The following is a 27,796-nucleotide window of genomic DNA, read 5'->3' as shown; positions in this document are numbered from 1 at the left end:
AGATAACGGTTCTTATTTGTCATCCTCTGTTATTGTAACCATATTACAGGGGATAATGAAGTGCAAGGGACAGCAATTAGTTGGTGGCAGCACAAGTGATAAGCACAGCACCAGGACTTTCATACACTGTGGTGTGCAACGCAGCCTATTGATTTAACGGCGGGTTTTCTCCTTTCACTCCAGTAAAAAACAGCACAGAGATTTATGTGAGCAGCGCTGCTTTGGAATACAGATCAGGCTGGAGAAATGCTGGTGTGAATCTTTGGATGCTCACAGTTTAACAAACCCCAGCCTAGGTTAATTCATAAAGTGCTTTCCAAAGGGGCTGGATGCCGTGTGGTCCCCAGCAGGGCTCCTTGGCTCTGCTCCTCACACCTGACTGCAGATTAATCTGCCTTTTAACTGTGCCTGCGTGGAGCCACACATGCTCAGAGCCACCAGCAATGTGTCTCTCTCCAGGCCTCTCCCAACTGGGTCACCCTTCAGCTATTGCTTAGTGGGAAATTATTCCCTTTGAGATTGCCCAGCCGCTCCATGGGGCTGACTATTGTCATGTTCTGGCACTGAGATTGTTGAACAGATTATGGGCAATCTGTCAGTTCAGGCTGTTCAAGGAGAGATGAAAAATCAGACACGTGTTGCTCTCACACACTGAGCAATTCGAACAAAGACAACAGAAAAAATATTTTTCCCCATTTATTACTCCATTATTATTTCCTATTATAATATGGCAAGCAAAGCATGAAGTGCACCTTGAATAAGAGCTCTGATGATGTATGGCCCTTGGCATTATCAAAATGTTCCTGTGGATCTCAATGGAGAATAATTTCAGGTGTCTTGAGTCGGTTTTGGTATTCAGCTGTGGAGACTGAACCCCATCCCAAAAATCACCTTTGGTTGCACCTAGGAATACACTTCACTTGTCACGGCTGAGGCCAATCAACTACAGGTGATGATGCATTTAGATTGGTTTGTAATTAATGTTTCTTGGAAACTTGAAAATTAAAATCTAGAAGAATTTATTGTTGATCTTGGGGGGATTTTAAGATCAGTTGAAATCATGGCCTTTGAATACAACCAGGCCACCAAGATGGTAGGATTTCCTGTATGCACTTCCAGAAGTGTCCAAGGCCAGGCTGGGTGGGGCTTGGAGCAACCTGGGGTAGTGGAAGGTGCAGTGAGATGCTCCTGAAGGTTCCTTCCATCCAAAGCATTCTCTATTCCTCCCTCTCTAACCTTGAATTATGTAACATAATGAGTTGCAGGCTCTGCCTTGAGCAAGGTATGACTTTTTTTGGCTTTGTCTCAGATAAATAATCATCTGCCAGTGAACATGTTTAATATTGTCACCTAATATTGTAGGTTAAAAAGAGAATTGCGTTGGAAATTTCATTCTGGTAAACAAGCAGTGAGATGACAAATGCCACAAACAACAACTCCAGTCACTGCAATGCTTGATGTTTTCTACTCTTGGTTTTATATCAGCTTCCAATTACAACTACAAAGGCAGAACCCCAATGCTGATGTAATTAGAAGACATATAAGCAAATTAAGAATTGAACAAATATTTCAGAGCTTAGAATAAACAATCCTAATAACCTTTTTGGCCATTAAAGAAGCCTATTTTTTATTCTAAATAAAGGACATTCTGGCAATGGCTGAACAAGGATGAAAAAGTTGTGGGGAATTTGAGTTAGTGGGATGATTTACTGTGGGGCAAGAATTCCAGAGCCCTGGCCCTGGTTTAAGATGGTTTCTCGTGCTCTGTGTTGGCCAGGACAGTCACTGGCTGGATCCTCAGCTCTTGGATTAAACCAAAAAAGAGCCCCATGGATGCTGCACCCCCTGTGCCCTCAGGCAAGTTGTAGGAGTAATGATCCAAAAGGGTTTAGGAGTTTTATTGCAGCAGGGAGGCAGCAGGGGTCAAATCTGCACCAGAAAACCTATAACTAAGTCTGTAATTCTTTTATGGGCAAAGCTGCAGGGATTTCTGCTTGATTAAGGGTTGCATGATTGAGGCCAGTGACATTAACAGGCACAGTGTCTCCTCTGCATCTAAAATAGTGATCAAACATGACAGGAAAAGCCATGAAATACAAAATCCCAACACTTTCTTGCTGGTAAGAGTGGCTGCATTCTTCCCATCCTTCCCAGCTCCATAAATGGGATTTATTTCTCTTTTTTTCCTGCCATTCAAGGCAATTTTTGGAACTTCCCTGTTGTATTTAATGCATACCTCTTGCCTGTCCAGCTTTGCCCAGCTTTGTTTTGAGGCTACATGATCAATAAATGTCACTGCTGAAGTGCTTTGCCAGTTCAGGTATCAGAAATGAAAACAGAAGCTCCAGCTCTCTGTTACTGGTTGTGACAAATTGATTCTTTTTGGTCTACCTTGCATTTCTCTCACTTCAAGTGTCTGAAGAGAGGGGGATTTCTCACAGCACCTGCTGCTGGACCTGCCTGAATTCCAAGATCATGTCAAGATTTGTTATTAAATTTGTCCTGTGCTGATGTAAAAGGGGAAGTGGTGGGATTCTTGTAATTTGAAACCATTTGTGTTTTGGCGGTTAAAAATACTAAAACAGAGACTGTCCATGCAGAATGAACCTGCACTTGTAATTACAATTTGTCCCTGAATACTCAGGGCTGTGCAATTAGGTGAGGAATTATATGCTTAAAGGACCACTTGGGCACTTTATGGCCAAATTAAAACATAACTATTCATAAGTACAGGTGCATATATATTTGCTTAAAAAGAAACAACAAACAATTATTGGATCCCCAGAGGAACATTTGTTCCCTTCCCCAGGAAATAACAGGACTGACTTGTGCTGAAGGAAGGATTTTTATCCTTGCTGCATGAAACCTTACCAGGATTGTTTTCCAATTACTGTTTTGAGCAACAGCACAAGTTCAGGAATGGATTAATCTGAAACTTTACTTGTAGCTCCCTCAAATACAAGTTTACTCTATTTTATGGCCAGTTTTGCTGAGACACAGAAGTGCAGAGAACTTTGCCACTTGGTTTAGCTTCTTTTCCCCAGAAGTCCATTACAAACACTTGCTGTTCTTAAGAGTTTGTGACACATATGAAATGTAGAACTCACATTTCTTTAGAGTCAGTTAAAGAACTGAGTGTGCATTTTTGTCTGCTGGAATCTGTCCCTGAGATTTCCAATTCCTTTTGCTTAATTTCTGTGTTCTGAAAGTTTTTAAACTGTCAGCAAAGATGTTTTACCAGTCTTCACCTTATGGCAGGAACTGAACCCTACTTTCATTAAGGGGTGGAAAGGGATGCCAATTGGATTCTTTTTTCCTCAGATCCCATAGGAGGAGGTATGGGTGAGCAAAAGCTACCACTGCAAAAAGAAAAAAGAGCAGGTGAAATATGTACCCAGTGAAAAAAAATCAGAAGAGCTTTACTCATCTATGCAGAACACATACAACACCTAATTAAATCAGGTTTCATTGAAATTAAAATAAACAGCCTGAATTAATGAATGCAGCTTGTGAGGAACACTCAGCTCCCATTGTGCAGGCAGACTTTACACGAGGCATTTTTGATAAGACATTCTGGGGGGCAGAAGCTGTCACTGCGTGTTTGTACCCTGGGGAAGGGCAGAGGACAGGACAGAGATCTCTGCTCTGGCACCTGGATGTGTCCCAGCTCCTCTGCTCCCTGCTGGGTGACCTTTGGCAAGTCACATCTCATTTCTGACAGCTCTGAAGGCATTTTGTAGTCTCCTCAGGAGTAGCAATATTTAGGAACAAAGCATCGTTGTCCCAGTAATGTGTGATTTGCGTGCTGCTTTATTCCACAGGATGGGGCTTAAACAAAATTTATGGGAAGTGCTGGCTTGTGCTGGATCTCTGCACAGGAGTGAATCGTACCCAAGATCAATAGAGTCATTCCCCAGCCCTGTGGGTTTTGTGAGTGCCACAGCATAAAGGAATCAGCTCCTTCCCCAACAAAACACTATGCCTCTGCCATAATTGCTAAGCTTGGGAATTGGATAAATACTAAATTCTGGGTTTCCAGTGTTTTCCATTTCTTTGTGACCATTAATGAAATTACAACCCTGCTAATAACAATGTAACATCCCAGCCATGGAAAAGGTATGTGAGAATTGTCAGAAATGCAAGTTTGAGTGAAAAAGGTGCAAGTCCTCGCTTGTTGTTATCCTGCTGACTTCATCAAGGTTATACAGTGTTTTCAGGAATGCATGGGAAGTTATTTTCAAGTTATTATTTTGATTTTCTATAAGATTTGGCCACCTCTGATGGGCTGGAGGAGTCCAGCACCTCTTCGGCAGAGACTGGTGGAAACAGCAACTACAACAGTGAGTGGTTTCCAACAAATCCAATGGCTCCTGTAGGGTGGTGGGATCTGAGGGAGCTGCTGCCAGCCTGGCCCTGGGCATGGTTTCTCTCTTGAATGGCACACAATGCTCTGCACCCCAAACCTGAGGGATGCTGAGGCAGAAACTGAAGGGAATTCAGTAGTTCCATGCAGTGCTTCAGTTAAAAGGGTCAGGTTTTTTAATTCATCCCAAACCTGTGCCTTAGGCAGCTGGATGGATGCAATTTATAGTCCCATGTCCTTAAATGCTTCACATTGTACCACAGGCCTGCCTGGTGCCCACCTGGGCTGTTTGACACCTCCAAAACGCCCACTGTGGACACGAGACTCCTTCTGCTTCTCCCTTAATATGGTATTCTGAGGTTAAACAGATGTTAAAGCTTCTTCTGAGCACTAAAGACCTCATGGAGTTTTACATTAAACTAGCTCTAGGTCAGTATGTCCTGGCCATATTTCAATTTGGGTAAATCACAGGGCACAGGATTGGATGTTCTGGCTCATTTTATGCTTCATCCTCCTCATTCTGTTGTGTATCAGTAACACTCTGAGGACCAAATCTTCTGGCATCGGCTGCCTATGGTAGGCCTGCATCCCCTTCTACCCAGAACCACTTTGATCTCATTTCCTTGTGCAAAACATCTACTGAGAGCACTCAGAGCAGGCAGGGAAAAGAGAACCTCAACTGTGTCGGTATTTGCTCCTTTAATATATTTTGGGATGTGTGTGGGTTTATTTACAAAGCATGTGTAGTTAAATGTCATTGAAAAATATAATTAAAAATCAATTAAGGGACCATTTTAAAAACAAGAGGTTGTAAAAATGGAATTTACAATAATAACCAGACTAAGCATTTGGCATTTACATGTCTGCACCAAATAGCAATTCCCTTGTTAGTTGTGCTTGAGTGACAAGGTACTCGCTTATCTCCTGGATATAAATTCCAATATTCTTGTTATTGCTGGGACAAATAAATACCTGCATAAAGACTTCTTGCACTGCCAAGTAACACCAACTGATTAAATTCAGACAATTGGTTTTTTTGTTCTTGTCTGGGCCCAGTGCCAAAATGATCCCATTGTATGAAGGGCCAGATTTTGCACACAGTTTATGCTCAGGAAATGCAAGGTATATACTGTGCTACCAATACAAATCTAAGCACAGAGAGACATTCTGAAATGTTTTCATTTCCTACATAAAAGCTGAACATACAGAACACATAGAAGCAAAAATGGAAGTGTATCTGGCCTAGAACACAACATGGTGGTGAAGGGAATTACTGTGACTAGAACTCTCCAAGGGGGAGGATATGAGGTGTGCTTGGAGCCTGTGAGGTGCAGAAGTCCCTGCGACACATTTTCAGATAAAAACTCCCAAATAAATAACTGGCAACGTCTCCATAAATCCTCTGGAATGCCTATATGTACTTGTGGAACTCATACCTTCATGCTCTAGATTTGGCTTTAAAGGGTAAGAGCTCAAGGACTGCCTTGCTGTGGGATCAGATATCCCAGATGTGAACAATTGGGGGTGTTCCTGAGATTCTTGTAAAAGAGGTGGGGATTAACTATCTAAAAAGCATTTTAAACATCATGAGCCCATAGGAAACACTGGAATCAGTGACAATGTCCATCTGGGATGGTTCCATGTTGAAGGGCATGGGGCAGGATTACCCTTGGGAAGCTCTCTGCCTGTGCCTGTGTGCACATCCCTTCTGTTCCTGGCACTACTGAGGTGAGTGGTTGGCTCTCCCCGAGGTTTGGAGTCAGCCTGGAGAGCAGGGAGTTGTGCTGGAGAGCAAAGTGCCTCTTTGTGGGGCAGGGGCAAGGCTGGTGGTAGTTCCTGCACAGGGCCATTTCTCTGAGGTGATGGATTAGAGATCTGTGATATCCCACAGCCTCCTGTTTGATTCTGTGCTGATTGGCTTCTCTCCTGTGCCTGGCTTTGGCTTCTGCGATTTAGCTCTCATTCCTCATTACGTGCACAGACCAAAATGAATCAAAACCCTCTTGAAAATCTGACATTGCAGCCCTTTACAATTTGGATGACATGGAGAGTCTGTTTCTCCTATTTATGACTAATCAGAGGTTTCATATGTGCCACCCCATGCTCTCATCAGTTCAAGATGCAGAAATCAGCCCCTTTCTTTTACCATTGCATCCTTCTTTGTCTCTGAAGATCTCCATTAAAATCTTACTGTAATACTCAATCTGCATTTTCCCAGTTTTCAGATCCATGGATACACTGCAATAACACACTTACACTTGTTTTGTGAGGAGAGCTTACTGCAAGTATTTTATTCCATTTTAAGGATTTCTTCCCTCATTTTTTCCACAATTCAGACCATTCCCTGTGCCATCCCTGCACCCCTCCCAGCAGGCAGCACCCTGGTGCATCCCTCTCCAGACATTTTCCCTCTGATCCAGGCAATTTGTGCTCAGACTTGGATGGAATATGGGTTTTTTGTGTTCGCATATGAACATCTGCTTCAAATTCCCAAGCCAAGAAAGACAAGAAGCAAATTAAACTATTTGTTCTTCTTTCTGTCTCTTTAATATCAAAGTCATTCCTTACATGCTCCTTAAGCTTCCACTTTTGATCAGGAGATATTAAAAATGGATCTAAACAACTCACATCTTAATCATATTCCTTTGTGAGCAGGGTAAGAGTGAGGGGAGCAGGGGAGAGAAGCCAAAGCTGCTTTGCTGCTCGTGCTCAGTAACCAAGCAGCATCCAACACTGAATTCCAGCCCTGTCCTTCCTGAGCTGCCCTGGGCAGAGCACGAGGCCTCTGGAACATCCTGCAGCTTCAAGCCCATCTCTGCCTGCTCTGGAGCAGCCTGGGAACAATTCCCTGCTGCTCTCTGATGTGTGCTGGAGACCTGGAAAAGGGAGTTTGGAGGATGACTCAGACATTCCTTCTTCCCCCTGGGCTTCCTTGCAGTGCCAGCCCAGCAGCCAAGTCGCTCTTCTGGGTGCCTCGGTTGCAAGTTCTCAAAAATCTCTTTAAGAAAATTCTATGAAATGTCTTTTAAGAAAAACCAAAGAGAAACTTGAATGTTTTCACAATCCTGTGCAGATTTTGGAAAAGATGTCATTCCCTTCAGGAGGAAAACCAATAAGTTATGGTGCTATTTGGATTCAATCAATGAAAAATCAAAAGAATAAAATAAGGTTTAGCATTTTGCAAGAAATTGTTCATTCTACACAAACCTGATTTCATTCTGTGATGAAATCACAGATTTAGTTGCAAGTTCTATTAGAGTAGCTGTGCAAATAAAATAAATTTTTTTGACATGTTTGATTCAGTACTGAAGGATATTCTGATTAAAAAATCAGCACTATACAATTATCAACAACATGTATTAATAATTGAATAAAACCTAAATGACAGATCTCAAAAAGCAGCTGTCAATGTGGAATAAACATCAAATGTATTTCTGGTGGGTCTCTGCTATTTCACTTACTCCTATAAATATTTACATTACTGATATAGGAGTAAATATGGAATCACTGCAGCAAAAAATTGTGAATGACAGAAGAACTAGCAGAGTGGTGAGTGCTGATGGGCACAGAGTGTTCACACAGAGCCATCTAAACCAGCTGACAAATTATTTTAGCATTTCTAGAGGAAGGCTGAAATTTATCTCCATATTATTGACATCCCTGGAACGAGACTGTTTAAGGTCCCTGTGAACCCAAACCATTCTGTCCTTTCCAGCCCAAGCCTTTCTGTAATTTTTGGGATTCTCTTATTCCCTGCAAGGAGTTGTGCTTGTTTTTGTAGGCAGTGAAGGCTCTGGGCACCGAGAGATCTGCATGTCAGTCAGGAGATGCCAGTTTGCCCAGCAAAGGAGCCGAGGAAACGGGAGCTTTGTCCTTGGGCCAGGAGATTTTCTGGCCCGAGGCTGACTGAGATTCCATACCCCGTACCCAGCGCTCCCGCCCCGCGGGCCGTGCCCACAGCAGAGCGGGCTCGGGGCTCCCCGGCGGGCCCTGCCCCGCTCCCCGGAGCTCTCGGTGCAGCTGTAGCTGAACTGACGGGGCCGGGGCCCTGCCCCGCTGCCCGGAGCTCTCGGTGCAGCTGTAGCTGAACTGACGGGGCCGGGGCCCTGCCCCGCTGCCCGGAGCTCTCGGCCCCGCTGTGGCTGAACTGACGGGGCCGGGGCGGCGGAGGAGGATGATGAGAGCCGCGCTCCCGCAGCCGCTGCCTCCCGCTGCCAGCAGCTCTGGCTGCGGCTGAGCCCATCCCCGGCAGAGACGGCAGGAGCAACAAACGCGATCCCTTTGCTGCTGATGAGGTAGCTCAGAGGTGAGAGGGCAGCATCAGAGGAGCCTCGAATGCTTGCAGACCCCAGAAGTGCAGAAGGGAGCCCTGGATTATTTCCAGAAATAAAAAAGAGTTGGCACCTCATTTCCATGTATCTGAATTCAGCTCAGTGTTTCAGTTTTAACAGAGAGTCAGCTTAGGTCAGTTGCAAGATTTTGATTTATTTAGTCAGGTTTATACTGGGCTTTACAGCCCTGCCTGCCACAAACCCTTCCCTTTCCCTGTGGCTTAAGGACACGGAGGAATAGAGACCTTCATTCTTCAGGGAGACATGTAACTATGAGGATTTTTTATACTTCTCCTTGTGCCAGCTCAAACTTTATGGATAAGTTAAGAGCTGCTCTTCCTTGTGCTTTAAGTTGGCCATCTGTCACTGACACTAAAAACCCTTGGAACAGGAATATTACAAAGCTTTGGGAGAGATCTCACCATGCCCTTAAAGGGGTGTGAGGTTTAGTGGGCAGCTGTAGAAACGGCTTTGCTTTATGGACTTCACACGCTATAAAAAGGCAACTCACTACCCACAGTGTTAATTAGAGTGCTCTGGACTCTTAAGGGGGATCTGGGAGCTTTGTCCATGCCAGACAGACATCAGCCAGTGTGACTCTTATCTAGGAGGCAATTTTGGGAATAAAGTCTCTCAATTTGGACATTGTGTTCCATAAACATCTACTTGCAGTAAAGTATCAAAACAAGACATTTCGAGTCTCACACACAGCTCATACCTTTTCAGAATAGTGCAGATCTGGGAGTCTTTGAGCTCCCACAGGAGTTAAATAATGATATTTATAATCATTTGTAAAGCCATTCCCTTGGAGGAGTGACAGGAATGAGCCTCACATCTCTTACAGCACAAACTTCCTAAGTGAGGAATGAAGGAAGTTCGCATCTTCTCATGATTTATACCCTGATTTCTGGTTCCAGAGTCACATTGCTGTAGTTTGCAAGCCAGGGGATCGTGACAGTAACTCAGGCCTCCTTTTTCTGAGGACTCTGTGGGCACCTAATGAATTCACTGTGAATCTCCCACTGTCTGTTTAAGGTTTGACTCTAAATGGCAAGATCAGTCTTTGTCTCTCCTTCTACTGAGGGAGCTTAAAGCTGTGTTTCCTGAACAGTGAGGACTAAAATAGCTGAACACAGCAAAGAAACCTTTCTCAGTGAGCTGTCTGACATCCATCCCCTCTTCACAGGTACTCTGCAGGTCAATAATACCCCCATCCCAGAAACCAACCTGCCAGACAGCTTCATCCTTACACCCCCTCCATCCCACGTTGCCTTTTGGCTTTGAATTGCTGTGGTTCCAGTCAGTCTCTCCTTCCTCTAATAGGCAGACATGGAGTTGTCATCTAGAAAAACAGTAGTTACAGGGAAAACCTGCATCTCTGAGCCACACAAACCCATCCAAATCTTCCCAAGCTCATCCACTTGCAGTGTTAATGAGCTGCTGTGTCACCTCATGGGTACAACATGCTATAACAGGGGGAGAAGAACGTCCTTCAGCCCAGGAAAGGCCCTGGGAGCAGGCAGACAGGAGGAGCTGCTCAGCCCGTGGGCCACAGCAAGGCTGCAGAGGCTGCAGTTCCACCTTGCCTTGTAATATTGGAAGATTTATTTTCAGATCTTATCAGCAATTCACTGTGGGCTGTTCTCTGCTGAGCAAAATGCATCCATCAATCTCCTGGCATGGCCACATTCCAGCCTCCACCGAGGTGACAGTTCAGTTGTGCTAATGATCAGCTCACATCCACATCCGCATTCCCCCTTGGTCTGATTCTTCTTCTCTTATGATAATTTAATTGATTGAGCACACTGGCTTCTAGTCAAGAAGCTCTTCTCAGCTTAACTCTCAGTTTAAAAAAATCACTGCTCAACATCTCTATAATTAGAGTTAGTTGCTAAACCCTGTATCCAGGTGATTACTGGTATATGAGAGGGACATATCTTGAACTGATCAAATCAGGGATTTAAGCAAAATGCCCTTGATCCATGTTTCATTTGTTCATGTCTTCTACTTTGGGTATTTTTCCCCTTTTTTTGTGTTAAATATAGCTGGGTTAGGAAGGTTCATGTAGAATCAGGACAGTTAGGGGTAATTTTTTATTCATATCCCTGTTATTGTTTGGGGAAGCTCAGTAGGGTTCATTAATATTGCATTTCCAACGAAAAGGCACTCAAAAGCCAAACAGTTCAATTATATTCTGGAGCTGCAATGCGATACAAAAATGAGCAGTGCAGTGATGCTGTCATGGCTTAAACCAACTGCTCCTGTCTGTAGTCAACAGCACCACTGCTCCCTTCATTCCACAGGGCAGCTGCTCCTCAATGCAAACCAAACCAAGTGCCGTGATCTGAGGGCTTCATCTGGGGTTTTGTGCTTGAGTCAGGGTCACTGAGGGGCTCAGGAAACAAAACAAATCTGTGGAGTGACAGAGTTTAACTGATCCTATGTGCTGACCCTACTTCCATCGAGGTGTTTACTTGCAGGAAAGCTCTCACTGCAGTGATGGAACTGCAGCTGCTGGGGTGGGAGAGGATGTGCCAAACTCCCTGTTCTGCTTTGCATTTGCTTGGTCCAATAGAAGCATCCAGAATGTGACCATCTGCATCCAGAACTACACAGAATTATGAAATATCTCTTCAGCCTGGAGAGGAGAAGGCTCTGGGGAGAAACCACTGAAGCCTTGAAGAGGGTCATAAAAAACAGGGAAAGTAACTTTTTACACTGATAGATGGTGATAGGACAAGGGGGACTGGTTTTAAACTAAAAGTGAGAGATTTACATCAGGAGTTAGGAAGGAGCTGTTCCCTGGGAGGGTGGGCAGGTCCTGTCACAGGTGCCCATCCCTGAAGTGTCCAAGGCCAGGTTGGATACTGGGGCTTGGAGCACTCTGGGATAGTGGAAGGTGTCTCTGCCCATGGCAGGGGGTGGAATGGGATGATCTTCAAGCTTCCTTTCAACTCAAAGCATTTGTGATTCTGTGATTATCCCCTACTTCTCTGAAAGAGAGAGTGAGAACTTGTCACGGATTCCAGTGAAAGTGAGATCATGCTTTATATGCAGAGGCCTCTGATTTTCCTGATGCAATGGGATCTGGATGCTCAAAATGATGATATATAAAAATTTAATGTTTTGGGAGTTTTATTATTTTTCTTTATAGGAAACACCAAAGTAAAATTTGATTTTGCTGGATTTATGGCTTGATCACTCACCCTATTAAGAGTAATGATTGCACTCTCTGACCTTGTAGGGCACCAGCTATGAAATTTGAGATGATGGCCCAAACATTTTTGCAATACAACTCTTGGCTAGTGCATGACAGGCTATTGACTGAAATACTGTCAATGCACAAATGAGATTATAACCAGAGAAGGTCTTGATTGCTTTGGTCTGTTATTCAATACCCTCTTCTCTTCCAAGCAGCTTCTTGGCATTTTTTTCAGGCTAACGTAGACCTTCCCTCCCTGACAAATGACACGAGCTGATTGTATAGACAGACTCTTTGCTGCAGCTTTTTTATCTGCAGAAGACTCATCTCCAGCAGGACTCTTGCTCTTGGTGTCTGCACTGCCCGGGTCCTGTGCTCTGTCAGAGCCTCTCTGAGCCTGTTGGCTCCCAGGAACTCTGATGTGGCAGTGATGGAGAGAGCAGGGCAGCCTCAGGTCCTGCTGGGGCAGCGTTCCATGGCTGCGCAGGGGAAGCATGGCTGGAGCGCTCGGCTTTCATTTCATTTAAATGAGCAGAATTGCTTTACTTCCCCCCTAGGTATAACAATTATTAAGAATTTATATTGCTATTCATGCTGTATAATAATGAACAAAAACTGGGTTTGCACTCTTAACCTTTGCTGTTAGGTAGAAATGGAGAAGCAGCAACAGTGACTCTTATGAGACCAGATATATCTGCACCATCGCACTCACTGCCTCCTTTTACACTTTGGGAGACAGAGAGCTTGTGCTGTATCATCTTTGGATGTCCTCAATGTAAAAAATAACCAGTTACTGCCTTTTTTACTTTCTTCTGTATGTTTCCAAAATAAATCTATTCGTCACTTAAACAAACCCACCCAGCATTTCTCATGGATTCTGATTTTTCAGTTAAATATTGTTTGTATTTAAATATAAATATTGTTCAAAATGTAGCATTAATATTTTGCCTACTGACAAGCAGTTCTGTATCTTATTAAAATTTAAACAGCCATTATGTACATGAAAGTTTTTTTGTTGTAGTTTGCAAGGTGCTATAACAATAATTACCCGAGTGCATCAATCATTTTTCATTGCCCCATTTGTATCATGGGGATAAGTAGCTCCAATTAAAATCCCATTTTACATAAATAGATATGGTTTGAATCAAACCCCAGTCTGTTTCCACCTCTGAAACGCTGGCCATAGGATATCTTTTTCATTATTCAAAATGTATGATGTGTACTGCTTATCTTTTTTTGCTTAAAAAGGCGTAAGTCTGCAGGCAGACATGCCTTAGTGCAGGTTTGGCAGGGAACAAATAATTGTTACTGTAATTATCTATCAATTTTACTGTTCCAAATATTTTAGCCAAAAAGCTAACTAGTATAATCACATGTTTATTCCTGACACATTATAGTTTGAGTAAGCAGAACTGAAAATGTTTAATATGAATTAACAGCTTCAGGAAAAATTATAATTTTTCTATTACTAGTGATTTCCCCTCCACCACGGCAGCCTTTTCTGCTAAATGTGCTCATATTGTCAGTTATTGTGGAAAACCAAATGAGGGGAAACTTGGGGAATTATCTTCTGCTCCATTGTGATTAATTCTGCAAGGAAACAAATCAGACTGTCCCATTCACACCTCTGCCAGAGGCTGGTTCCATCCCAGGCTGCAGCTCAGGTAAAGGAATGCTCGGCCCTCTGCTCCTTCTGGGAACGGTGGGGTGTCTCTGCCTGCCCAGGCTGAGGCAGTGCCATCCACCTCGGTTTTTCTTACCCCCCTCTGTACTGCTCTGGCTTTCAGATCTCATCATTTTTCCTTCCAAACCTGGGAACATTTTGGTCCAGAGGGTCAGTTCAAACCCACCTGTTCCTGCAAAGCCTTTAAACACTTTCAAAGTTGGAATGTTCAAATTGCAAATGGATCAGAATTCTCTGTGCTGCTTCAAGGGGCTTTTAATATAATTTCTGCAGAATCTGGAACTCGATGAGCAGAAAATTGCAGAAATCTCAGTGACTCCAGCAAAAGGGCTAAACAGCACTTTAGGTCACACTGTGCCTTCTCTGTAAATTCTCTTTCTTTTCTCAGGCCAGTGCTCTGCTTCTGGAGAAGCTGGGGACAGCAGTGACATTTGAGAGAGCCCAGGCTGTACCAGGTGTTGATGGCCTGGACACTCTGCAGCCTCTGGGAGCTCCATCAGAGAGGAGCATTCTACAAAATGTGAGACTCAGGCTCAAAAATATCCTAAAGTCTTTATCCTGGATATTTAAGCATGCGCTTGAAGAGGCATTTCGGAGCTGTCCAAAATAAGGACAAATTAGGACCTTACACCAAATGATTTAGCTCCATTTTACAAGGACTTTTCTAACTGCTGCCTTTTTGCCTCAAAGCAGTGTCTCCCACCTTCACGTTCCTGCTGCTACTGCTGTGACTAAACCCCTTATTTGAGCCATACTGTAATCACCAGATTCCTTCTCTGGAGTGCTGAAGCAGTAGATAATGCCTGTGTTTTTATTTGTCAGGTCAGGAGCACCAATTCATAGCTCAGGGATCATCAGCACCGTGAGCTGACACCAGAGTCTGTCCAGCTGCTGTTTTCTTACAGTCACACAACAGAAAATCAATGGTGTCAGGAACACTGGGATAATTCTACTGTTACAATCAATACATGCTGATTAAACCAGTTGTGTCTGTTGGGTAAATTTGCTGCATCATAATTAGAATTATTAATTAAAAATAGGAAATCAATTGACACAAATTAAGCAAAAAAAGAAATTTGCTTTATTTCTTTGACACTCTCTCCAGGGGCCTCAATAACTGTGACAACAGGGACGTGACCGAGTGGCATTTGTCAGTTTTTTAATGCTGTCCTGAGTTTTAAAAATTGACTTATAAACCCTGCTAATGCAGCTCCCAGGAAATCAGACAGGAGATGTCTTGTGTGCAAGAAGCAGCCATTTATTTTATTACAGTCAGTCATTATTCCCTGCCTATCCAGGAGGAAAAAGCAGGAGTCATGTGCGTGGCACTGGGGAGGGGAAGCAGCTGGGGAACAAAAGCCTTGGGGGAGCAAGATGAACTCATCCCCTTCCCATGTTGTTTTCTGTTTTCAGATAACAAGGATAAACAAATTGATCATTTCTGTGCTGGTTCTAATGGGCTTCTCATTGCTCACTACTTCCTATAATGTGCTGGTGACCTTCATTATTTTCAGGGACACATTATGTGGGACACTAAGGCAGGGACAGCAGGAATTCATGTGCTCTTTCATGCAGCTCTTTATTTTCCTCTCTGTTTTTGTGGGGGGGGGATTTTATGTAGTTAGGTTTTTGCCTTCTTTTAACCTATCTCAATTTTCTTTTCCTACATACTCTTCTCCTTGTTTCCTCCTACTCTTAGTGATTTCCCTTTTTCTGTCTAATACTTTCCATACCTTGTTTTCCTCCCCCAGTTCTGCTTGCACACATGAAAGCAGGAAAGTACAGGATTCCTTTGGGTCTACGTACTCCTGTGTTTTGCTCACCTACAGCCAAATATTTTCTCTGAGCTTTCACACCTATGAAAGATGTGAGGGCAGAAAGGACAACTGGTTTGGGTCAATTGTGACTGGTCACTGCTGGTGCTGATTAATATAATGTTCTTTTAGTGATCATTGGTGGTAAACTGGGACTGTGTTGTTCAGCCTGGAGAAGAGAAGGCTCCAGGAGACCTCAGAGCCCCTTCCAGGGCTGGAGAGGGACAAGGGCATGGAGGGACAGGACACAGGGAATGGCTCCCACTGCCAGAGGGCGGGGATGGATGGGATCTTGGGAAGGAACTGTTCCCTGGCAGGGTGGGGGGGCCCCGGCACAGGGTGCCCCGAGAAGCTGTGGGCTCCTGGGAATGTCCAAGGCCAGGTTGGGTGGGACTGGAGCACCCTGGAACAGTGGAGCTGTCCCTGTTCATGGCCTGGGGATGGATGATCTCCAAGCTCCCTTCCAGCCCACAGCATTGCAGGAGTTTATGATCTCATTCATACAGCTTTTCTAGTCCTAAACGTGTTTTTTAAGGTGTTTTACAATAACAGTATTTCACTGACATGTATTTCCAAGACCAGTCAAAAGTAAGAGCAAATAAAAACATCTTTAGTTTAAAAGCCAGGACAGATTGAGTGGTTTGCACGAGAATCAGGAAAAGCAGAGTTGTTAAAAGTCCCAATTCCAAAGACTTATGGCCACGTCTCAGGCAGGTTCAGCAAGCTGCCAGTTTGGACCTCCCTGGCAATGGGGAACATATGGAAGCAGGAGGATCCATCCACTATATCTGAGCACAACTGTTGAGTACCTTAAAATTAAGCTGTAAAACCTGGGCATCAATAAAAATCTTTACAACACTCGTGTAAATAGTGTAAAATAAGGTGGATGTACTGGAGCAGTCAGAACCTGGGAGGGGAATCCTGGCAGCTCCGCTCGGAGTGAGTTGTGCTCCCAATGGGAAGTCATAAAGAGCTCCCACGAGGAAAATGGTCCCATAATTGAGACTTGAGAAAACAAGGGCTTGGATGGACAGCTTCAAATCTTTTTTACTCAGATTCCACCTGGCAGTATTTTGTGGGCAGCAGCTCGGTGTTCTGTTGCCAGGACAAATCTGAGGATAAATCAGGTTATAAGGCTGCACTGGGAAAAGGAGTGGTGTCCTTTGCTTTCCTTTCAGTGGCCTGTGGATCAGGGTAATTAGAGTTTCAGCTTTATAAATCTTTGTCACAGCATTTGTCACATGTCACGGCTGTGGCCCTGCTCCACCACAGGTCCTGTTGCCATAAGTGAGATGTAAAGAGCCATCAGTGGTTCCTCTGAAACTGCAGGGCAGGCTGGAGCAAGTGCAAGGTTACCTCTCAAGGTGTAGCCATGATGAGCTACAATTACTGTTTTTCCAGAAGCTTTGAAAATGGAATTAGTTAGCTTATGCATGAAAGTGCTTGTTGTTTCTTGGCAGTCAAGTGCTGTTTTGATTTTTAATGAAATTCACAGTATTTGCATTATGAGGTTATAATTATTTTTAAGCCCATGGGTTTAAGAATAAGCCTGAAGTCTTTTGGCTGATCCAAGGAAAAGTAACACTAGAAATCTGTGTTCACCTCTGACATGCTTAAAAACTTGAAAAAAAATCTGTTATCACCTGTGAATTGTTGGTTGCAGAGCCCAGATTTAAAAATGTACAGAAACTGATACCAAAGTTGGAAAACTTGAATCCTTTCCCAGACTGCTGCTAGAAACTTGGCTTTAGCTCTTTCCACAGCTCCTCTTGCATTCCTAGGAAGGAGCAGGGACCAGGACATTGCTTTCAGCACTGACCAGTGGTGGCCAGAGCCAGCAGAGCTGGGAATTCAGAGATTTTTTTATGCACTCCCTAAAGTGTTGCTGTGCTGCCTCCAGCTCCATTCAGCTGCCACCAAGGAGTTGTTCTGTGATCCCCTGACCTGCTGGGTTCAGGAATCACAGAGTTGTGAGATAGACTCTGGAAGGAGCTGATTGAATTGCCATGTTTACTGCAGCTTCTCAACAACTTCCTTGCTTTGCTAGCAAATTTAAAAGGTTAAAAATGCAGATTTTTAAAATTATGTGCACCTGTGTTCTCAAGTCTCAGTGGGAAGTCACCTTCTTCAGCTTTTAAGTGCACAGACCCAATAATTTCCACTACCTTGATCCTGATCCCCCAGTTTAATTTTGTGTGCCTTTCAAGAGCTGAGGATAATTCTTGCTTATAATGTTGCTTTCAATCTTCTTTCTCTCAGATCTGCCTAGGAATGAGTGAAATGAGTCAACAGTAGAGGTTTTTTTAAGCCTTCGTCAAGTTTTACACCAGCTCCCTGACAGAAAATGTTAGAATTCTTTTAGTTTGACAGAAAGTAAGGTTGTGCCAAACAGAGGAGTCTGCATAGATGGAAGTTGCAGAACAATTTCCCCTTTTTCTGGCTGTGAGGTCTCTATAAGGGCAAGTCCTTCTGGTGCAATATGAACTTAATTCATTTACTTGTAACAATTTTAATTAACAAATACTTGAATAAACTCCAGCAGTCTCTGTCTGTGGAGTTTTACTGCCTTTTGGATCCCTTGCCTTGCAAAAATTCCAATTGTGCAACCCTGGCAATCAGCAGGGAAACAAAACCTACCAGGTCCCAGCACAGTCAGTGGAAAATTTTGCAGCAAATATTGTGTAACTTGAGTTTGGTTTGTTAGAGAGCAAGTGAGGGAGAATCTCAGAACAGGTCTGTAAGAAACACTGTCAGGGTTAATGGGGATGGGAGCAGATGGAGAGAAACAAACCTGGAGAATCCCAGATTTCCTTCGAGAGAGTGGTGGAGCTGGGACCTGGAAAAGCAGGAGGGAGAATCCCAGCAGTGTCACCCAGTGTCCCAGCCCTGGCTGAGCAGGATGGACGGGCTGGGCCCTTCTCCAGGATGTTCAAGTCCTGCCCCAGCCACATCCCACTGCCGTTTGCATCCCAGGGATGCTCTTTGTATCAACTTGCCACTTTTTAAACACTGCTATTGATGAGAAACAGAAGAAACACTTTATTAATTAATCTCTGCATACATTAAAGAGTCATTTTTTATCTGTTTAATTCAGCACAGGACTATAAATGTAGTGAAAAAATATACTACAAGGTACTTAGAGCATAAATTGACACTTTAGATCTTGGAGCTGTCCTATCTCAGTGCTATCACTTCCTTTCTGGGGAGTTTTGTAGTTTAATGTAATTTGACTGTCTCAGTTTCCCTTCTATGAAATGGTGATTAAATTCATTTTCCAGGTCATAGATGGACCCTGAGAATTAATCAGTGTTTGTATGGGACTCTGGTGATGGAGGCAATTCTCTTAAATGTGCAAAACCACATTTACATACCCACAGATACTACATGTTCTGATCTTATTGAACAGTTTAGAACCCAAATAGTTGCATTTTGTCACTTTTTTATTACACCAGCATACTTTGAATTTTCTTTAGTAATGTACTCTGAATAATTAATCACTCAACGAATAATTATCCATTCCAAATAAAACAACTTGATTACTAAGCCTGATGAAGAAAATCCAGTCAGGAAAGAACCCTTTCAAAAACAACAACATTCTGCAGATATCCTTAATATTTAAAGAGTGAGCTATATTTAGTAATTCTTCTGAAGCAGGGGGAGAGGAACGGATGCTAATTTCCTGTGTCATCAGATTTGTGCATGTGTGTCAGCAGCATTCCTAAATCACCACCCACCACAGTCACCATCCCACAGGCAGCAGGAACATCAGCATTTCCCTGGGTGGTTCCTCTTGTGGGCTCGTGCCTCCTTCTGCTCATTGATTATTTCATATTGGGGGGTTTGGTGTTTGCTCTGCCCTGAGGTTCTGCAGGGAGCAGGGCACCTTCCTTAGCTGAGAAAACAGCAAAGTTGTGGAATCAGTGTCATGTTCCAGATGGCACTCACTTAACCCACAGCGGCCAGCCCTTATCAGAGATGATTAGAGATGATGGAAAGAAATTCCCTGGCTGCAAAGGGCACTGGGGTGAGCCTGAGGTGCTGCTGATGGCACTGCAGCATGGCCAGGCACAATCTAGGTGATGGTCTCATCAGACAGCCTCTTTTTCCCTGTGATTTTTTTAAGGTATTTCTCTGCTGCCACAAGGAGAATGTAGAGATCTGAACCTTTAAGAGAGTCTGGCATTTGAAACCTTTAATGCACAGGTGCTGTGCTCTCTTCCAGCAAAATCCCATTCACTTCCCTGCTGCCATCCAGCCAGGATGTGTCTGTTTTGCTTTTTCCTTGTCAGTGGCAATTGTCACTAAAAAGCAGAGAAATTAAATTAATTCAGGGGTGAAGGTGTTCCACAGTTCCTTGGGCTGCAGCTGAACCCCCAGAAGTGACACCCCAATCCTAGAAAGTGGAGATGCTCTGGGGATTGTCCAGGTTTCTGTGAGGCTGACCCATGGATAACGCTGCAAGCACAAGCAGGTTGTTTGTAAACAATGAGGGAAAAACATGTGGAGTGATGATTTGGTGTTTCTGCCTGCCTGACACTTGATGGCTTAATGCAGGAATCCACAATGGGAAACTGTTCCGAAAGCACCGGCTTCCATGTGGCTGGGAGTTTGTCAAAACATTTCAGCTCACTACACCCCTAACTGATTGTGAGCATGAACAGTTTTGATCAGCCTGTTTTTCAGAATGTAAAACAGTTTAAGAATTGTCTGTTTTTAACATCATAACAAAAAAGTTTCACTTCCCAGTTTAGAGCAACTTCTGCTTTAGAAATTGGCATTAATTTACGCTTCTGTGAACAACATTGGAACATGTTGGGAAGTCGAAATAAAATATCAAGGTTTAGACATCCAATCTCAATAATTGATGAGACAAGACTTTCTCCTCCTGCCTGGCTCTCCAGAAGGAAACCCAAGCCCCACTGGTGGGCAGAGGAAGCTGAATGGACGCAGGCAGAGGTGCCTGAATGCTCTGCCCAGCACTGGGAGCTGCTGCTTTGCTTGCTGAGGCTGCTCTGCTCTCTCAGCATTTGCATCCTAAAGAAGTGGTGCAGGAGAGCTGCAGCACTGGTGCAGTCTGAGGAGCTGCTCTAGGGACACTGGAAATTTTCTGGCATAAACCTGTCCTGGTGCTGGGCTCTGTGTCCTCTGCCTTTCCCAGCACACCCAGGGACACACAGGCTTTGGCTCCTGGTGTTTTAGCTATGCAGCATTTGTCTGCCTCATGATTATCTCTTTAATATAAACACATCTCACATCTCTCTGCCTGAGTGATGTGAAAAGAGAGGGTAATATTCTAATATTTCAGTATTTTTGCTTCTTTTTTTTCCCACCAGTAGTTTCAGACATGCTATTTTCTATTGGTAAATATCAGAAAGGTTTGCAGAGGCTGTGCTGAGTCTCACAATGTGTTTAGATGAGTGAATGTTCCAGTTTTTCCTGGGTCACACAGGGCAAGACTTCTTTACAAAACTGTTTCTTTTTCTGTGCCTGAAAGGGACATTACTATTAATGGTTTATAAGAGAAAGACAGCAGTGTATTTAAGATATCTTGAAGACATTAGGTAACATTAAAGAGCCATGTGAAGGTTCAAGTATGCCCAGAAGAAAAGAGAACAGCAAGTAGCTGGTGTAGATACCTGCACACAGCTTTTTGCAAGCCTTTGAACTGTTTTAGATATAAAAGACACCCCTTTTTCAAAGGCCACTGGGCTTTCTGCTGCTCTAATTCTCTCTGAATGTCTGTAAGTAACAATTCACACTAGAAAAGGTAAGATTTTTCCTAGATTCAGTTGCTGGGGCAGAACATCTTTAAGCTGATATTGTTCAGTTGAAGAGCAGGGCACAGGTGACCCAGTGATAGGACAAGGGGAGGGATTTTAAACTAAAAGAGGAGAGATTTTGCTTAGATGGTAGGAAGGAATTCTGCCCTGTGAGGGTGGGCAGGCCCTGGCACAGGTGCCCAGAGCAGCTGGGGGTGCCCCTGGATCCCTGAGAGTGCCCAAAGCCAGGCTGGGCAGGGCTTGGAGCAGCCTGGGACAGTGGAAGGTGTCCCTGCCATGGCAGGGGGTGGAACAAGTTCTTTAAGGTCCCTTCCTACCCAAACCATTCCAGATTCCATGATTAGTCATTAGGAGGGAATTGTAGCAAAGAGACCAAGTGGTTCTTTTTACTCTCCAACAACACTATTGGAAATAAAAGCAAATACCACAATCCACAGTGTTTACTTTGTGTTTCAATATCAACACAATAAAATAAATTGCTTATTGACCATCTTAAAAATGACTGATGAGTCAGGGCTGTGAGTTATGTTATGCATGAAGGATGTGCTTATCCATCCCCTGAAGGGGAAACTTTATGGTACAATTTGCAGCTGCTGAGGTGGATCCAGCATTTCTTCCATATCCATACCTTGATTTTCCCCAGTGCTCAGCCAATCCTGCTGAGCAAATCCAGGTCTCAATTCTGCTCCCTTGCTCAGCAGCTGCAAGAGAAGGGACACATCCCTGCATGGGAAGGACAGGGAGAGGGAACATCTCTACCCCTGCTGTAGTGACAAGAAGCTTTTCTCCTTTAAGCACTGCTTTAAGTGCAAATAAAGAGATATTGCCTATCTGGCAAAACATCAGCAGGGTGACCTTCAACAAGGCTGGCTTTGTGCTCTGGGAAAAACAAGGAGCTGAGCACATCCCCAGAGCTTGGCTGGGCAGGGCTGGTCCTGCTGGATCCTCTGCAGTCACACAGGCTGGAAAGGTGACCCCAGGGGCTGGATCAGGTTGTTTTCCACATGCTGGATTCCCAAGTGAAGCATGAAGTTGTCCTGGAAGAGGATGTGGCTGAAGGGCAGCCAGCCTGGGCAGCCTCCTGCAGCTCCCAGTGCCCCTGTGGGTCTGCTCCAAACTGCATCAAAGTCAGCTGGAATTACTGAACCCAGGGGGGGTTTGCTTCTGCTCCCACAACTGCCTTGGTTGTTTATTTAGATTATTTAGAGTAGGAAGGAGCCCATGTGGATATTGCATGTGGCTTTTACACACCAGACACTGCTGTTGTGTCAACAGCTCCAAATCTCCAGGGTCAGAGGCCTCTCTGAGCAGCTCTGGTGCCACCACCCCTGAGCCCCTCCAACACAAACTTCTTGAAGGCTGCATCTCCTCCCTGTCCCTGTCCTGCAGTGTTTTAGGCATATCCAGTGTATTTCTACCCCTTCTTGCAGGCAAAACTGATTTTACTTCTGTGCAGAGGCATTACCAGAAAATTTCATTACCCAGTCAATGAAAACATCTAAAGTCCATTACAGATGTTGAGAGAGAATGTTTTACCCAGTTGGAAGACTGAATTTGGAAGTAAGTTACTTGCAGATATTATTATTACAAGCTTGTCCTAGACAATAATAATGAAGTATTGATGGAAGTTTTGCCAGAGCAAAGACTGCTGGGTTTCATACAGAGGAAAGATAGTATCTTCATTTAGTTTTATTAGACTCTTGATACTCTGCCCATGTATTTTTTAATTCACCACAGTAAAATTCTAATTAAAGAACAGACTTTGCCTCCCATTAATATGACACTAAAAAAAAAAAAACCCAACATTTTAAAGAATGCAGCATCTTCTCCACAAAAATTATAATGAGAAGACAAGCTGCCAGTGTTGTATAGAATGTTGTCGCTCCCTTATGAAGCGTTTCATGATTTTAAACTCCTTGTAAGATCCAGAGTGTCAGTAGAGTTAAAGGCTCATTAAACAGAGCAGTAATTTCTACAAAAAGAAATAGGAAATATTCTCAGGTTTTTTTAATGTTCTAATTTTCACTTCTTTTGAAGCGTCTGTCAAAATAACTCTTAGTAGAAATTCTGTAAGCGCCACACTTCAATATCTGTCAGGAGTAGAAGTTTTTCCTTCCTTTTTAGTGGTTCCAAAATATATTAAGTTCATTACAGGATTTGATGAGGCTGACATCCAAATACTTAACTTTTCTTTGACTTGGAGTGATTTTGTTTTCATTTATCCAAAAGACAAACCTCAGCTAGGTAACTGCTGTAAGCATTCTACAGAATACCAGAGGAATGTTCTTTAAACAAGAATTACTTTGGAAAGCAAATGTTTCCTCAGAGGATGCTAAATAAACTGCAGGGTCTCTAAAGTGCTGAGCCTGAGTTAGGTACCACATGTTAGAGAGTCAGTGACTAATGAGATCATCATCCAAGATTAAATCAGGGCCCAAATCAGCCACATGTTCTGTATCTGATTCAGAGCAGGAACTTCAGGGAGAATCAGCAAAATCTTTCTTGAAGGATGAAAATCTGTTCTCCTGTCCTTAAGAAAGGAGAAAAAAAAAATAAACCTAAACACAAAATGAGGTTGATTTCTTCCTGTGAGTAATAATTTATGCATTTTGGGAAAAATCAGCTGATGTTTCCTTCCCAACTTTCCATTTCTACCTGATGAAGACTGATCCATAAACTGGGAGGATGAGACTGATTGCCAGTCCTGCCAGCCTGAGATTAACCCCAGGGGTTTTCCTTTTGGGTGGGTACACAAATGCATATTTACATATGCAAAATACATTCTCTGGGCAGTCTTAGAGTGGTAAACACTGAGACTGGCATTCTCTTCATTATAATTGTGTGAGCTGTGACTGAAAGTCTGGCTTTGGAGATAAAACGAATCCAGGACTGGAACCTTAAGGCTGCAAAGCTACAGGCTCAGAAGTCAGCAAGTGCCAGGGTACCCTGTGCTCACATAATTAAAGAAAATATCATAATTCATAGGCTCAAGTACTGAATTACTGCTGTCCTTCCAACCTTTAATCTGACATTTTATTTTTGTGACACCAGCTCCATAAGTCAAATGCCTTATTTACATGGGATGCTCCCTGTTTGCCTTAGGGAACCAAATGAAAGCAAATGAAGAGTAAGACAAATCTCTTCAAGAGTGTCATCAGGCTGATGTTCAGGTGCTTCATCAGCAGGGACAGAGCAAAGCCCTGACACGTGGGTGATGGACTGAGAGCACAGGGCTGGCACCCTCCCTGTGGGCCACTTACTGCGCAGAGATTAAACAGCCAGTGGCCCGTGGCTGCTCCCTGGAAAGATTGTAAGAGGAGCCTTGCTAAGGCCCTGAAGTCTTTAATTTCAGATTGGTTTTCATACAGTTGGAATCTTCGAGGAAGGCAGGTAATGAGTTATCCAGGGGTGGCACTGAGGAGCTGCAAATTGCAGTTTTTATAAGTTGATTGAGTACAGGTGAATTTTCACTGGGGGCAGCTGAGCACTCCCCTGGGGGTGGGACAGTGGGAGGTGTCCCAGCTGGTGAAATAATGGAATTAGAATGTCAGTCTCTAAGCATTTGGATGAACATTTTTGAAAATCTGGGTTATTTTGAGTGTTATTAACATGTTAGACATTCCAAGGGTGATCAGTCTTTTGAGACAGAGGTTTTTGGGTTGGAATCAAGCAGATCAGCAGGTGATGTGTCAGTGACCTGGCTCATGCCTTTAGCACTGTGTTGGTGTCACTTGAGGGGCTCAGCTCTGCTCAGAGCCAACACGAAGTGCTGGGAAGTGTCATTGTAGGGGAATTCCCTCTTCATGGACCTTGTTCCAAACCTATTGCTTGGCTTCTCTGCAAAGGTGTTGAGCTGTCCCAAAAGGAGTCATGTTTGTGCAGGGAGCAGACCCAGCTCAACACAGGGCTGTAATTCTCCTGCTGAATAAAGTGCAGGGGATAAAAACCTAACTGATTATTTTAAATCATCCTTCATTATATTCAGGTACATGTTTTACCTTTTGATGTTTCTTTGCCTGCTTTGCATTAGCTGGGTCAACCATCTGATTCCAAAACTGAATTAGACAAAAAAACCCCACCCAGAGCTAAATCCACATTTCACCTCAATTTGTATGCATAGAATCATTTTACAACAGTACAGTTACATTAAGAGGAGAATCTAGTTCTAATTTCAAAGTAAATTCTAAAATAATCTCTCTTAAACCATGTCCTCTTAGATTTAATCAGTTAATTTTATTTCCTGTTTGCATTTTTAAGGGCTAGTATCTCATTTAAATATTACAAACTGAATTTGGAAATATTCCAGAATATTGATTATTGAATATGAGCATGTTCTGTGCTTTAGCAAATTTGTAGAAAGCTGCTTTAAAGTGTGGATTAATTGAAGTTCCCCATCAGCCCAATATGGTCTTGAGTCCTTGGGAAATCAGACACTGGGTTTTTCAGCTGTGCCTTTTTCAGGATGTTTGTGAACATCCCACTGACTTTGCAGACCTGCAATACAGAACTGGCCCTGGCTATAAAAGAGCCACAGGGAGGCTGATGCTGAGAGCAGAATAAACTCAGACCTTGAGACCACAGGTAGTGGTGCTGCTGTGATAGAAGATTCTGTTTTCATGTGAATGGTGTGTGTGCAGTGATGGAAAAGCTCTGGAATTGCACTTTTGACTCTCTCTCATTGGGATAAGTCACTCCATAAATGTCACCCCTTCCTTGGGAGTCCTTTTATTCATCTGTTACCTTTTCAAACTCCTGTGTTTGCTTCATTGTGCCTGACTTGTGCTGCTGCACGGTGTGCTGGGTGTCCCTGCTGACCCAGAGCTCAGCAATTCCCTCCTCATCCCTACAGGGATGAGCAGCCCTTGGGGGGCACAGCAGCACCTCCCCTGTGTCCCCAGCGTCGATTTACCAGGACACAGCTGCCAACAGGATGCCATGCACAGCCACAGCGGGAGCATTTCTTCACTGCAGGAGTGGTTAATCCCTGGAACAGGCTCCCCAGGGAAGTGGTGCAGTCACCATCCCTGGAAGGGCTCAGAAACAAGCAGGTGTGGCACTTCATGATGTGATTTAGTAGGCATGGAGGTGTTCAGTTGAAAGTTGGACTTGGTGATCTTGGAGGTCTTTTCCAACTTTAAGGATTTTAGGATTTGAGGATTCTGTTTGCAGAGCCTGCAGGAATTAGCCCTCACTTCAGGAAGGAATTGAGGTTTCAGTGTGGGAGTGGCAATAGAAGGAAACTCCTTGGTGCTGCTCTGAGCAGTCTCCTCTGAGGAGAGAATCCCTCTCCTGTCACAGCACCCTGTGCACACCAGTGTGACTGTGCTTGGGCACCCAGCTTCATCCCTCACAGAGCCACATTCATTTTTACTGGTGACAGCTCATCTCCAGCCACATTTCCAAAGGTGAAAAAGTGAGGAAGTTAGCATGTTTGCCAGGGAGTGTGGCACGTACCTGAAATATGGCAGCTCCCTTCAATGTAGCATCTCCCAGGAGAACAGGGGCTGCTTCAGCCTCATCCCTCACGGTATTGACATCCCCACATGCAGCTAAGGGGACCATGTGTACCTCCCTGACATCACCTCTCTCAGGTTGCTTTCCTTATTGATGGTCTGGTTAAAGTCTCTGTATCATTTTGACATTTTTAATGGCATCTGCATTTACAGCGGAGCGCTCATGTGAGCTTTAATCAGCTCTCTGTTCACACATTGTTGCTGTTATTATTTATCTCTATTACAGTAACTCACTGAGGCAATCAACAAGAACAGGATCAGACTGTGCTAGACTGGGGCTGAGGTTTAAAATGGTCTCTCCTTGGCCATGGGAGACTTTGCTGATGATCCCAAAGTGCAGCAGGGTCTCATGGCTCTGCACCTGCTCTGCTCTCTGTCCCAGAACCTGGAGTCACTGTCACACACCAGCCAGGATTTGCTACCCTCATGTGTAGAGAAAAAATTCCTTTTGGTTGCTGAAGTCTTTTGTTTCTTCTGTTTTATAATTCTCTACCAGGAGCTACTGGATCCCAGTCCTGTAGCCAGTTACACACTCAATTACTCTCACACCTGAGCGAGCCTGCTGAGCTCAGTGGAGCTAATTGTATGAATAAGTACTTGGATTTCAGCTTATCATCCCTGTATCTACCTTGCTAAAGAAGAAGTGTCCACAGTGCAGATCTCAGAGTTATCATTATATCATTATATAAATATCACACCATGTTCCAATGAAATGACTCCACAGTCATTGGAGTCACTGCAATGTGGGACTCAGAGGAAAGGGGAACGAAAAGCAACTGCAACTGATAAACTTTGAGCAGCAAAGATCTTATTTTCATGTGAGGTTACTGCAGTGCAAAAAATCAGGTGAGGATGAAATTTCATTAACCAAATTTTACACTGACATATTGCTAACGAATTTCACTCAATTCCCTTTGGTGAGATTGTGGGATAAAATTTGCTACAGGGAAGAAGCAAACATGACCAAATACTGCTGGTAAATAAGTGTTCAAAAAAATGAGCTATGTTTGGTGCAGGCACTGTACAGTTGAAACAAGATGCTTGAACTAATGATGGGAAATGGTTTTCCCTTCCTACAAATGGTTTTCTTTTTCCTTCACTTCCTTTCA

At 43.7% G+C, this 27,796-nt stretch overlaps 1 protein-coding gene across 7 annotated transcripts in view; it reads left to right on the top strand.

The window, feature by feature from the left end:
• Positions 1-27,796, top strand: part of MEGF11 (multiple EGF like domains 11) — a 250,824-nt gene that overhangs the window by 125,885 nt on the left and 97,143 nt on the right. For 5 of the 7 annotated variants that reach the window (XM_063169984.1, XM_063169981.1, XM_063169982.1 and 2 more), the window contains exon 7: positions 4,266-4,340. The exons of the other annotated variants lie outside the window; for them this stretch is intronic. In XM_063169984.1, coding sequence (XP_063026054.1) covers positions 4,266-4,340 — 75 coding nt within the window. The remainder of the gene's footprint in view (positions 1-4,265; positions 4,341-27,796) is intronic. 7 annotated transcript variants of the gene reach the window in all.

This window comes from Melospiza melodia, chromosome 15, assembly GCF_035770615.1.
Source record: "Melospiza melodia melodia isolate bMelMel2 chromosome 15, bMelMel2.pri, whole genome shotgun sequence".
Classification (NCBI taxonomy): Eukaryota; Metazoa; Chordata; class Aves; order Passeriformes; family Passerellidae; genus Melospiza; species Melospiza melodia.
The sequence above is the reverse complement of the archived record's forward strand: the minus strand, read 5'-3'. Positions and strand labels throughout refer to the sequence as shown.